This window comes from Vanellus vanellus, assembly GCF_965231255.1.
Source record: "Vanellus vanellus genome assembly, chromosome: 17".
Taxonomy (NCBI): Eukaryota; Metazoa; Chordata; class Aves; order Charadriiformes; family Charadriidae; genus Vanellus; species Vanellus vanellus.
Window position 1 is genome coordinate 4267060 of NC_138922.1, and position 13215 is coordinate 4280274.

Sequence of the window (13215 nt, forward strand, 5' to 3'; positions counted from 1 at the left end):
ATCATCGATGAATATATTGAACAGGACTGGACCCAGTACTGACCCCTGAGGGACACCACTTGTTACTGACCTCCAACTCGACTCTGCACCACTAACCACAACCCTCTGAGCTCTATCTGTCAGCCAGTTCTCAATCCACCCCACTGTCCATTCATCTAGCCCGCACTTCCTAAGCTTGCATGTGAGGATGATGTGGGAGACAAGGGCTTTTGGTGAGACGGGGCTCTTCGCTCCAGCTCCAGAGATACTCCTCCAGGTTGGACTTTGCAGGTGAAGCACGGGCATGTGACAGTCATCTTCTAGCAGCAACTCCGCACAGAGATGCCATAACCAACACCGAAATCCCTAAAGAAGGTCAGATCCAAGCTCTAACCAACCGCAAATGGAATGATGCAGTCCTTAAAAATATACATTTTGTGTTTTTAATTAATTCATTCTCTTCTCTTTAGAAATACAGAGCGTCTAATGATGTCTGTTAATCACTCCTTACCACGAGATACTATACGTACACACACATATCATTTACAGGTCTAAATATTAAAAAAACCTCACTTTCAGAGATGTAAATGTTTGTATAGAAGGACTACATGTGATAAAACAAAACCCCACAAACCCTTTCATCCTAGCTCTGGATTAGATCTGTATCAGAACACGTGTACACAAAGCCAATCCAGACCGACTTTTATAGGAAGCGCGGCGCATAAACGAACAGCGAGCTACGGATTTTGCACAGATTCTGATAATTTCGGGTTAAAAGCCCTGTTGTTGAAAGTATTATTCAAGCCTTAAATATGCCACACTGTGGGATGAGTGTGCGCTAAAAACGTTCTTAACAGACCTGTTAATTGAACTTCATGAGTTTCTTCAAAATATAACTATGTGGAGCCACTTTGATTCTTACGTCTCTAGCTGGCAGGAAAAACAAGCCCTAATTGTGTCAGAGTTTAGCTGCTGAAGAGATCAGTGTTTTATGAGGGATGTAAAAACGGTTCACAGTTACTAAAATAGAAATCTTCGTTTGCTTTTCAAGGCGAGGGGAAAGGAACATTTCTAACTTAGAGTTTAGAAGTGGGCAATTAAGAAATACACCAATAAATTAATCTTCCTAGGATATTTTCTGGCTTGTGGAAAGACAGTAAGAAACACATCTGGGAATCTTCCAGCTGAAAGCTCCTGACTTGTAAGTCAGATCTTACTGGGTATGGTTTTAATCCTGAAATTACATAACATTTTCTTCCCCAAAGACACTCTTCTCCTTCTAGATTTGTTTATTTTTTTTTTTAATATGGCTTAAACACATATTCAATAGGTCTTTCACCAACTCATGTTTGCCCCTGAAATGTCCCCATAAGGAGAACGGTACAATCACATCTACTCATTCAGTCCTTACGGTACCACACGGTAACAGACTTTGGCGCTGCAAACAGCAGAATATATCTGCTTTCGAAGCAGCATCAGGTTAATAAGCATAAAGAGTGAGGTTTGCTGCCTTTTGAGTAGTCTTTTTAGTTATCCCGAAGGCAACGCGGACAACCGCTCGCCCGGACGCAAGGGTTTGATACTCACCAGCATCGAGACTACCAGTAGCCGCAGTCCAGCCCATGACGGGGGGAATGGCACCGACGACAGCTCCCACCCACGTGTTGGCAATGCTCATCCTCTTCATGGGTGTGTAACAACAGGTGTATAAGAAAATGTTGAAGGCTCCCAGGGCCCCGGTGAGAGGGTTCACTCCCAGCGTCAGCAGGGCGATTCCCGGGACTCCGCAGGAGGCAGCGAAGCAGACGGCGAGCAGGGGGCTGCGGGGAGAGAGCAGAGGAACGCGCTCAGCAAAAGGGTCTGTCTTAAAGGACCGCTGCCGCCCCTCTCCTTTCGCCTCCTCCCAAAAATGAAGATCGGATTTTTGCTATTTTTGACTCGCCCGGCCCAAACGTTCCCACCCTAAGGCAAACCTTGCTGAAAAATTAAGGCAGTCTTGCTGCAGCTTTGCAACGACAGGCGATTCTTACTCGCACGATCACGGTGTTCACCAAATAAATTCAACCTAGGCAGGTAAACAGCCCTTACGGAGAACTGCTGCTTCCAGCAGATCTTTCATTTTAATCTTAGCAAATTTTGACCTCTGGAAAAAGCGCTCAGGGTTTAGCGTAAACGAGAATGGTCGTAGCTTGTCAGATTTTTAATTGATTGCAATTATCCAAGGGATCCTTTGGCTGAAATACAACAGGGTTAGACACAAAATTAGGAAGCGTTTATGAGGAAAAGAGTACATTCTATCATTTTGAAACCACGTCAAGAGTAATAAAGCATTTTTTGGCTTGACTGAAAAAAAAAAAAAAGGCTGAGTTTTCTCCATTCCCATTTAGCTTACACACTGTGCTAAGCGGGGGCAGCACACCAACGCAATGCTGGCAACAGAATCGAAATCAAAACTTATTATCTTCTAAGTATGACTGGAATTAACTGAAGATATTTTAGGTTTGGCTGAAAGCAGCAAACAACAAAGATGCAAATTATTTCTGTTGATTTCTAGTGCACATCAGCTAAGAGCTCAGGGAAGGCTGGAAATTCCTGTTAAAAGCTGTAAGAGAGCGGCTCAAGCTACGTAACCTTCTGCTAATAAGTTCCACAATAAACATCCAAATAGGATGAAGGAGGTTTTTTTGTTCGGCTCCCAAAGCCGCGCTTCCCAGGCAGCACCGTGGTGCACCCCAAGGAAGCTTTGGTTGTGTCCACCACGTGTGCTGCTGATGGACGTCTCTTCCACACGTTGGTTCGAGTGAGTTCGGTACAACGGAAAGAGAGAACTAAGTGCCACTAAAAATAATGTGGTGTGGGAGACCTCTGGAAGGGAGGTAAATGCCATTAACTCAGCTGCATTTAATAGCCCGTGTGGCTAAATACACACTTCTAGTCATCCGTGTAAGAGCAGAAAATACGCGCGCTTGCAACGAATGTCTCCGCGTGAAGTTTAGCTTCACACGTTTTGTCTAATTGAAAACTATGCAGCCTTTGTATTCTACCATCACTCTGCCCTCCGGCCAAATCCTTAACCCTAAAATACGTGTCGCGAACACTGCTCCAAACCTCCTAAGAAAAATTTGCTGTTGGGGATGAATTTTATGGGAGTTTTATCAGCAAAAAGTCCTACCGTTCAAATTTCGATTTTTAAGACCTTTGTTGGACCCATATGGTATGGAGATCCGAAGTAACTGGAAGAAGTCAAACGAGCAAATCTCACACCAAAGATCTGCCTTCAATTTAAATTGAATTGACTAAGTCATTTTAGCCAGCTCCTCAAAACCATCAACAGATTTTAGGTTACGGAGGGTGCACAGAGCACATTTCCGCTCCCGCGTTACCCGTCTCGGTGTTACTAATATATCAGGAGTAGAGGCAGGGTACGTCCTTGCCACCCATTCACAATGAGATGTATAAAATTTGAGGCTGTTTTCAAGAGCCGTACCGTGAAAGGAGCCATACGGTGCTGTGCCCTCTGGTTTTGCAGCTAGCGGTGCTCTTTTGCAGAAAGGCAGGAAAACACAATCTGTACCAGAAACTGTCTCAACGCCGACTACAAAACTCCGTAGACGTTGCCCTTCTGTAGTGAAAGCCTCACCGGGTTTGGTTAAACAAATCTATCTTGACTGATTCCTGAATCAAATACGGTCAGACGGTAAACAGCAGATTAACACAATACACGTCGTTGAGGCGACAAAAGACCAGCTTGACCCTACACGGCTGGGCTACCCACGTTGGCTCCCGCGGGGCTCACAGACATAAATGAGAACACAGTTTGACCTAACGCAACGAGCGCTCTTCTCACTAATCAGGAGCGAAGACTCATCTACACGTCTCCCAATGCAAACGCACGCTACGCACCGCGCGCTGGCCACGGCGCGGCACACACCGGCCCTTCGTGCCTCTCAGGGGAAGGGAAGGCGAAGGCTGGGAGCGCAAAGCCCTCCTCCATGGAGGACCCCAGCATTGGCGTCTCTCCCACGGCGCTTCCCTGCAGGCGCCGGCCCCGATGGCAGCTCTGCGCTGCCTTCCATACCCAACCGACGGGTCGGAAAAGTACCTTTAAAAAATGAGGTTTTATCAAAAGGGAAGGGTGAAGTCACCCGACTGAGACCTTCAAAAAAGTTGTTCCGTTACTGGTGGATGAAAACACATTTTTGCTTCTCAGTTTCTTCCTTTTTGCCTCTTTAAAAGGAAGTTCCTGGAGGCAGTATGATTAGTGTCTGTAATAGGCCTTATGACCTCAGGGGATGGCATAGAATCATAGAATGGTTTAGGCTGGAAGGGACCTTAAAGATCACCCAGTTCCACTGCCCTGCCATGGGCAGGGACACCTCCCCCCAGCCCAGGTTGCTCCAAGCCCCGTCCAACCTGGCCTTGAATCAAGTCAACGATGGTTGTTCTTAATAAGCAGCCGAACTATATTACTTTTAGATGTCCTGAAAGTATCACATTTTCTACTCCTCTCCAGTGTTTCCTTAACAATCAAGGAACTGTAAAAATCTTCTAGAAGAGTAATTGCCTGAGTTACAAGTGCCTGCCTCTAAAACCCCAACTGAGATCAGAGACTCCAACTGTGATCTGATGATTCAGCTTTGTTGTTTCTGCCCCTTAAAATACTATTTGGCACTGCAATCAGCAATTAGGACATTGCTTTCTTGGCGAGACGTGAGGTAGAGGAGAATTCAACTCATTCTCACATAAATATGTCATGTTTATAAGGTCTGGAAGTATAAGCAACTCCTCACTGGGAAAGAGAGAATATTTGAGGAAGAGGCAGAGAGATTTCAGCCACTGGTGCAGTTTTTTCTGCTTCAGCGACTCCCAGGATTTTAAGAAGGAAAGACTGACTCTAGATTTAAATCACAGCAGTTTAAGAGGTATTCTGATTTCTACTAGTTTATGGTCTTCTCAGGACCATTATGCATCTCCACGCTCACATTAGGTCTGTCAGAACTCAGGCATGTGGTGTGAGGCTCATTGATTCAATGCGTGCTCCTTTGCTGGGGCAGCACAGGAGCTCAGGACCCCATTCTGGAGCAGGAGAAGGGCTGCGATGCTGAGTTATCACTGGATTTACTCCGTCATCTAATGTCCACACACTTGCTCCCACCACAGCCTGGTGCCATCACGCAGTCCAGCGTGCAGCACAGGAACATCAGTCTCGGGTAACCCAACGCCGGGGAATTCTCCCGTGGTGGTCAAAAGCGGCTGCGGGGTCTCTGCTGGTTTCCTTCATCCTTAAACCATGCCATGCAGTAAGCGCCGGCTGATGACAGACACTGGTACATACGCCTCATTTCACTTGGGCGTTCACTTATGCTAAGGGAATCGCTCCCATGGGAAAAAAAAAGGCAATCTTCTGCTGGAAAATTGGCCAAGGAGCTAGCTCAGAAAGCAAACATATTGAGTAAGAAACCGGGTTTTACGATGGATTCTTGGGAGGAGTTGGTTTCAGTTATTTGGCTGATTAAAATCAGACTCTGGAAAAATACTGCAAGTGCCAAATGAGTTCTCTTCAAATTTCAACTCTAAAATAACCAGGATGTCACCACATAGGACACCTCCTAGAGGAAAACCCCAAACTGGTAGTTCTGCCTTGTCCCTCTTCTCTGCCTTATTGAGAAAGCGTGTGCCAAAGTCTGCTTAATAATACCGCTAAAAGACATTTGCGATCAACTAAAAGCTTTTGAGAGAACTTCAGCTTCACCAGTGAATCATCAAACCTTTCCTGATCCAAAGAAAATGTGCTGACGCTTCTCTCCCAGAGTTCACCCGAGATGGACCCTCCCCAGTCACACTCCACTGGGAGCATCCAAGAGGAGGAGGAGGAGGAGGAGGAAGAGAGGCGCAGGTTTCTCATTCAGCTCAAGCTTTTGCTGACGCAGAGGTGCCTGGAGAGATGTTGTCGGTCAGGCTGGGGAGGGCTGCTCAAGGACAGCCCAGAGGTGCCAGGGGGAATGGGGAGCAGGCAGGAGGAATCCCATCTGGGTGATATTCCCGTGCACGCACGGCGGCGAAGCATCCACGTGGACCCTCACTCACCACCACGTTGTTCCCAGTAACTCTGGGCAGCGCAGCAGCCTATTTTAATTCATGTGCAACAGCATAATCTCCGAATCTAGTTGCCACTTATATAATGATCTTACACACATGTGCACGAAATACATTTATTTAATAGGCTCCAGAGTCATGGATAATAGTACTTATTGACTCACAGCGTTACTTGGAAAAATTGAGAGGGGAAAACAAATTGAAGCATTTGCCCATCCATAAAATTAATGTACTATTTTACCTATTTCACAGCAGCGTTAGCGAGCTTAATGTCTATAAAGATCAATAGCATCACCACTACACATGCTTTTCTGCACCGCCTTTGGCTCTTTGGCAAAACATTTTGTGAGGACGACTGTCAAAGTACAGTTAGAACTCCAATTTGAAAACCAGTATTAAAAAGGAAAAAAAGGTTTAAAGAAAATTTTGCTTGGAAAAAAACAATCAAGAAGCTAGACAAAATTCCCGCTTAAAACCGATCACTATTTAGAAACATGGAAAATTCCTGTATCAGCATCTAATGCTTCGACCTGTCTCTGTGCATATATTGACACTCACGTGCAAACACAGACACAAAGCCCATACGAATCCTGAATAGGCGCATTCATGCAATCAGCTGTTGTATGCAATTCCTGGTCAGGTGTTACGGAAATACATAAGAAACTTAATTTGTGACCTTGTGTTAATGGCAAATTGGGCACGCAAATCATATTTACATAAAGGCATAAGCCCGAATGTAAGTGTCCATTTAAAGACCGCCTGCGTATTTTTCAGGTGAAGTGCTTATATTTGAAAATTAGATTCAAAGCCTAATACAAAAGGTAATAAAACAAATTCTGTCTTCTCCCTGTCTGTCAAGAACCTTTCATAGAAACATCACCCACTTCTAAAAGGGCAAACTAAAAGAAAAAAACCCCAAACCCAACAATGCACTCTCGTGGTGCTGCAGCACGCGCAGAATACCTTAATGGATCGAACGGCTGAAATCCCTGGTTGATTATTTAGCATTAGATCTTATTATTATTGACAACTGTCCCTCCAGCCGCCAGGCCAGGGATCCGTTCTACCCAGCGCGGGACGATGATGTGAGATAAGGGGGAGAGGGAGGGTGAAGACCGACGCGCGGAGGGCACGAGCTGCTGCACCCCCCGACCCGCGTCCCCTGCACCCCGGCAGGGGCCGGGGAGGGGGGGAGAAGGAAGGTGGGAAGAGAAGGAACTTATTTAGAGGCATTTCCACATCTAAATGAAGGCAGGATACGCATCCTCGCTTTCCCTCTGCGTGCGATTTTAATTATGGCAAATAATCTGCATAGACAATCCTTAAATCGCAATTTTACTTATTTTTTTGGTGAGACAACAACTGGGTTTGGTTCTACCTGGCGAGTTTTCTGTTTCGTTCAAGACACAGGCTCAGCGCGGCCGCCGCGCTCCCTCCCCTCGCTCGTTTGCTGCCGCTGCCCACAGAAACGGCCCGGAATTAGCCCCGACTTCAGCATCTCCCGCGGTGGCAGGTTAACGGTGCTGAGACAATAAAGGTGAGATTGACGGCTCAGATGAATCTCAGTATTGCTACTCCGGGCGCAAATTCTATCTGCATGTAGAGTCAAAACAATTTGTCGTAACAAGAGGAGGAACAGCCTGAACCACCTTCACACACAGACGGGCTGAAAATAGTGGGAGCTCAGGAGAAGGTATTTGGCAGACAAAAAATACAAGTGTGATTCTCATCTCTGCAGTTCCATTTCGCCATCACGGGCTGAGATACGAGTCCAGTGCACGAACGCTGTTCCAAAGCCATAATTAAAATCAGCTTTCGGGAGTAAGCATCGTAAGTTGCTTATTATTTCTGGAATCTGTAGGTACTAAAAACGTCCCCAGACTCCTCGCCTGTACAAGGCTGCCGGAGGAAGCCCCCTCCCTCCTCTTCCTAATTTTTTCCAGGTCAGCAGTAAGTTATTAAGGCTTCTGAAGCCACTTACAAACTCAGACAAAAGCATCAGCCTGAAGTTTTTACATTTTTCCGACAGCAGTGAGAGGTTACACAAACTGAAGCGCAAGTCACATCCCTCTGAAGGTCTCTACGGCCACGAAATCCCATGGTCGCGTCAAGAGGGGAGGATGTCCACGGAGATGCCCAGCACAAACGCACCTGACCCCGTGCAGAGAACCATCCTTCTCCCCAGCTGCTGATTTCCAGTTTTGCTCATCTCCTGGCATCGTCTCAATCCCTGAGCCCAGGCAACACCAAGAGTTGCCGAAAACCACTCCCAGCGTAGGAGCTGAGCCTGTGATCACCACGACTGTCACACGGTACTGAGCTATGACTTGGTCAGCTCCCCCTCAGCTGGAGTATCAGCCAAGGGATTTTTTTTTAATTTTTTTTTTTTATTTATTTTTTTTTTTTAAAGATCAGCATCCAAGAATTGCTGAACCCTCCTCGGCAGCCTTTAGAGATCCACCAAGAAAATTAAGGAAAGCCGCCAACACCAGCAGTCGCACCAGGCAATCCCATCCCACTTGGAAGAGACACGAGGAGCCGAGGACGTTACGCTCCGCAACAACATACGACTCTACAGAAGCCTTCCTGCTCCTACGGCTTAGGTAAAGGGGCAGAAGGCCCATCTCCAAGCGCACATCTGGATTGCATTTGCGGCATTTCCAGCTCTGCTTCCCCAGATGGACAGATGCCTGAAACCAGCAGTGGGGTCGTCTGCTGGCGCAAGTGCCGTAGAGTCAGCTGACTGCGAAAAATGAGCCAAAACGCTGTAAAAGGCACGTTTTGCCCCCGAATAGCAACGGTAGCTTCCCTGAAATGATTTTTGATGGGAGGTTGAAAAACCCCCCGCTCATACAGCTTCTAAGCTCAAAGTAAGGCACAGAGCATTCAAAAGCGATCAGTAATCACGGCAGACAACTGAATGATGGCAGTCTACCAACAGTGAAATTAAATTTTAACTTTCCACACAAATCCTTTCAGGCTGCATATTTATATATTTAGTAATAAAAACCATATTCATGACCATCGTCAGCTGTAAAAGTTCTATAGTAATAACAACACCGCTAATGGAAACTGAAACTGGAACAACATTGCCTGGATCGGTGGCTTCATCACTGATGACTTTTCTAAAACGATTCTATTTTTTTTTTTTTTTTTTTTTTGCAAAAGACATTAGAATTATCTCCAGAAGGGTCCCACAGACGGACTGGGGATGTACCTGATGGAAAAAACATCCACACTCAGATTTGAGATTTTCAATCAAAGCGGTTACATGATGATGCGTTATGACCCCTAATTAGTTTTGAGGCAGCATATCTTTTTTTTAAGGACTCAAAGCATGACCGACAAACTATTCGTACATTCAGCTACAACTTTCAATTACAGATTGAATTAGTCTCACGGAGAGAGATTTCTTTCCAATTAGAAGGAAAAAACAGCTTTACCACTGGCAGAATGGACATATCGCTAGACCCCTTTCCTTCTTTCATGTAGATGTGATTCTGCATCAGTCCGAAGCTTTAGCAAACACGAGCGATCCCCGCTCTCGCTTTTGATATCGCCTTTGATATCACCACGGGTACATTGTGACTGAACATTATGAAAAGCCCAAGAACCTGCTGACTGAGGCTTAATCTTGCAAAGTACCAGAATTATATTAAACTGAACAATATCTATCAATGAGCTAAAATGGTACTATTTTACGGGGGGGAAATGTAGAGAAAGATCTTAATAGATAGATACTCATTTATTCTCTCTCAATCATGCAAGGAAGTTCATGACTCATGACAAGGGAAGAAGGACGATGCGTTTTAAAACTAAAACGTGAAATTAAATTACACCTTTAATTGGGAATTCAATTTTTCCCCATCAACTCCAAATATCAGAATAGACACTTGTCTATCATTTACCACCGAAGATCGACAAGACTGTCGGAGGTGCAAACAAATGGGGAGCTTTTTCAAGTCTTTTTTTTTTTTCTTAATGAATTATTTAACTTTGTCTCCACAGGTTAAGAAGTAGTATCTACAATCTGTCAGTGCCTGGTATCTCATCCCCAAAAATGTGTTGCTGTAGCAGATCAGGGTCTACATGCACTACAAGTATTGGATTTTATATCACATTCCCTTTAACTGGGTATAACACTACCACACTTTTTAAGATTGCCACAACACACTTGTTGCAACTCTGCTTATGTTTTTGTAACTGTTTTTTTTTTTGTGATCTGGTTTCTGGTAGCAATGATGACAAAGAATGTTGATAATCTCAGATTAGACGGTACTTTACCTTAAATGTAAAAAAAAAAATAGCATGGAAAACAGTGGAAAAGTTCTAAACCCAACTTCGAACACAAAATCTGAGCTGAGGAGGAACTCCGTGTCCAGAGGAGGTATGAAACTTGTAGGTCCTCCCAAAAAGCCAAATGAGCTGGGTCAATGGGGCGCATTTCAGCACAGTTAAATCAGGAGCTCTCTGCTATAGCATTGGGTCTCCAGATGAAGAGTTTACAGCCCTGAACCTCAAATAAAACTCTTTAAAATGCAAATGTCTTTGAAAGGAATCACCCCTAATACCTCTCCTTTGTCCACAGCGCTCAGCCACCAGCAGCACCAGCCTGGACGTGGTTTTGGATGACACCTGGACCATCAGCAGGGAAACGGGGGCAGGATTACACGAGCGACGACGTCTAAATCTCCCAAGGAATGTCATCCAGCGAGAACTCAGCATGGACAGAGCTCAGCCATGGATAAATGCGTAGAGCTGGCCGGGTCTCATCACGGAGCTGCCTTCTTGAATTTTGGCACTAAATTGCCGACCCAGCTCTGGCTTCGCTATCTAATACCCTTGTGCAGGAGTGCGCTTAGTGTAAATAAATACAGAGCAGGAGAAGATATCCCCTGTCTGTGTCAATTCATCTCTCTCCCCAGTGAAGAAACAACCCGTGCCTGGAGCCCGAGCTGCCCCGTCATGGCTGTGTATCGCTATTGTACAAAAGCATAATTGACACTGTATTTTAACCAAATTGGAGGCAATTAGTTCCCCTCGCTCCTCAAGAATCCGAGCTGCAGATGTTCTGTCTCCCCCACCAGAGCGAGGGACTTTAAAACTATCATAAACAAACATGGTTAATTTAAAAGAATCATTTCAGCTTGAAGGGGACACATCTCTCTTTTTTATGTTTGCATAAATCAAAATTGGCTCGATTGATTTTGCTGAAAGCTTCCACAAAGACGCGACGTGTACGCTAAGAGGAGACAAGAGGGATTTCAACTCAGCCGAGAAAAGAGAACGTGGGAATCCCACACTCAGGATGGAGCTTTCTCCTAAACATATCCTGCTTTCATGGCTACCGCTCGAACTCCATGCAGAGACGATGCCAGGACCTGGTCTTTCATTGTTCACGGGTTCAGGAGTCTGCCCGGAGGACTGAGACCAAAGCAACCATAGGTTTGGGATAAGACTTGCTAGTTCAACAAGGGCAAGTGTAGGGCACTGCACCCAGGAAGGAATAACCCCGTGCACCGGTACAGGCTGGGGGCTGACCTGCTGGAGAGCAGCTCTGTGGAATGGGACCTGGGAGTCCTGGGGGACAACAGGATGCCCATGAGCCAGCAATGTGCCCTGGTGGCCAAGAAGGCCAATGGCATCCTGGGGGGCATCAAGCAGAGTGTGGCCATCAGGTGGAGGGAGGTCATCCTCCCCCTCTGCTCTGCCCTGGGGAGGCCACATCTGGAGCGCTGTGTCCAGTTCGGGGCTCCCCGGTTCCAGAAGGACAGGGAACTGCTGGAGAGGGTCCAGCAGAGGGCTACAAAGATGATGAGGGGACTGGAGCATCTTTCTGATGAGGAAAGGCGGAGGGAATTGGGGCTTTTCAGTCTGGAGAAGAGAAGACTGAGGGGGGATCTTATCAATGCTTATAAATCCTTCAAGGGAGGGTGCCGGGGGGATGGGAACAGGCTTTTTCCAGTGGTGCCCAGTGACAGGACAAGAGGGAACGGGCACAAACTGGAGCATAGGCAGTTCCATCTCAACCTGAGGAGGGACTTCTCTCCTGTGGGGGCGGCAGAGCACTGGCACAGCTGCCCAGAGAGGGGGGGAGTCTCCCACTCCGGAGCCATTCCAAACCCGCCTGGACGTGTCCTGTGCCACTGCTGGAGGTGCCCCTGCTCTGGCGGGGGGTGGCACTGGGGGAGCTCCAGAGGGCCCTTCCAGCCCTCACCAGTCTGGGATTCGGTGATTCTGTTTACGAATACCACATTCAGATAGAAATAAAACTTTTTATGCTGCCCTTTGTTATTAAGCAGGAGCTCCCAATGGGCCTTGTCCCTTCCCTACAAGTAAAAAATTAAAAATGAAAAGGACCCCCATACTTATAAAATGTTTATGCTCTTATTACATTTGCTATACACACCAGAACGCTAATCATAACAACTCTAAGGGACCCTGCGGAGCGTTAGCACGCTCCTTGTTATATGGCTCTGTCAGGTAGGAGTGAAAGGGTGAATAATAATATTCACAGCTTCCCTGCAGTCACAAAAATGTAAATATTTTTTTAAAGTGCTTACAAGACAAACCTACAGTAAAGTTGAAAAATGTCCCCCATAATATTTAAACTAAATCCTCCTCTTTAACCTAACAAACCTAACCTTACAACATGGCAGTTAAGTGATCCATTCATTTTATTTCAAAATCTCAGTTCTCTCTTCATTTCAGAGCCAGAGACCAGCTGACAAACAGGATGGATAATACGGTCTCTCCAGAAACATTTTGCTGTGATTTAGAGTGATTAAATCTAACACATGCTTCTGCTGAGCCCTCAGCTAACGTCTGGAAAGCAGCGGGTAAAGAAGTCTCGGGCTGGCTGTCAATCTCGTAAAGATGGAGAAAACTGAAGTTCTAGAGTATTTATCAACCTGTTCTTCAAAAAAAGAGGAAAAGATAGTCCAGCCATTCTCGGTACAGGATCACTGACTCTAAACTCATTCCCAGGAGCGATGAAAATGAAGGAAAGAAGTTATTCACTCCAGCCATAGGCAGCAGGACAAGAAGCGACGGTCTGCCCTGGGAGGAGGCTCAGGCTCGAGACACCGTTCCGTGGAAGAGCGGTGCAGCAGATGAGATTGCCAAACTGCAATTTAAGTC

General features: G+C 46.0%; 1 protein-coding gene across 1 annotated transcript in view; it reads right to left on the reverse strand.

Annotated features, from left to right (window-relative positions):
• The window catches only part of COX10 (cytochrome c oxidase assembly factor heme A:farnesyltransferase COX10), a 113696-nt gene that overhangs the window by 16799 nt on the left and 83682 nt on the right, over positions 1–13215 (reverse strand). The window contains 1 exon segment of the mRNA XM_082491989.1: positions 1567–1799. Within this exon segment, the coding sequence (XP_082348115.1) occupies positions 1567–1799 (233 nt within the window).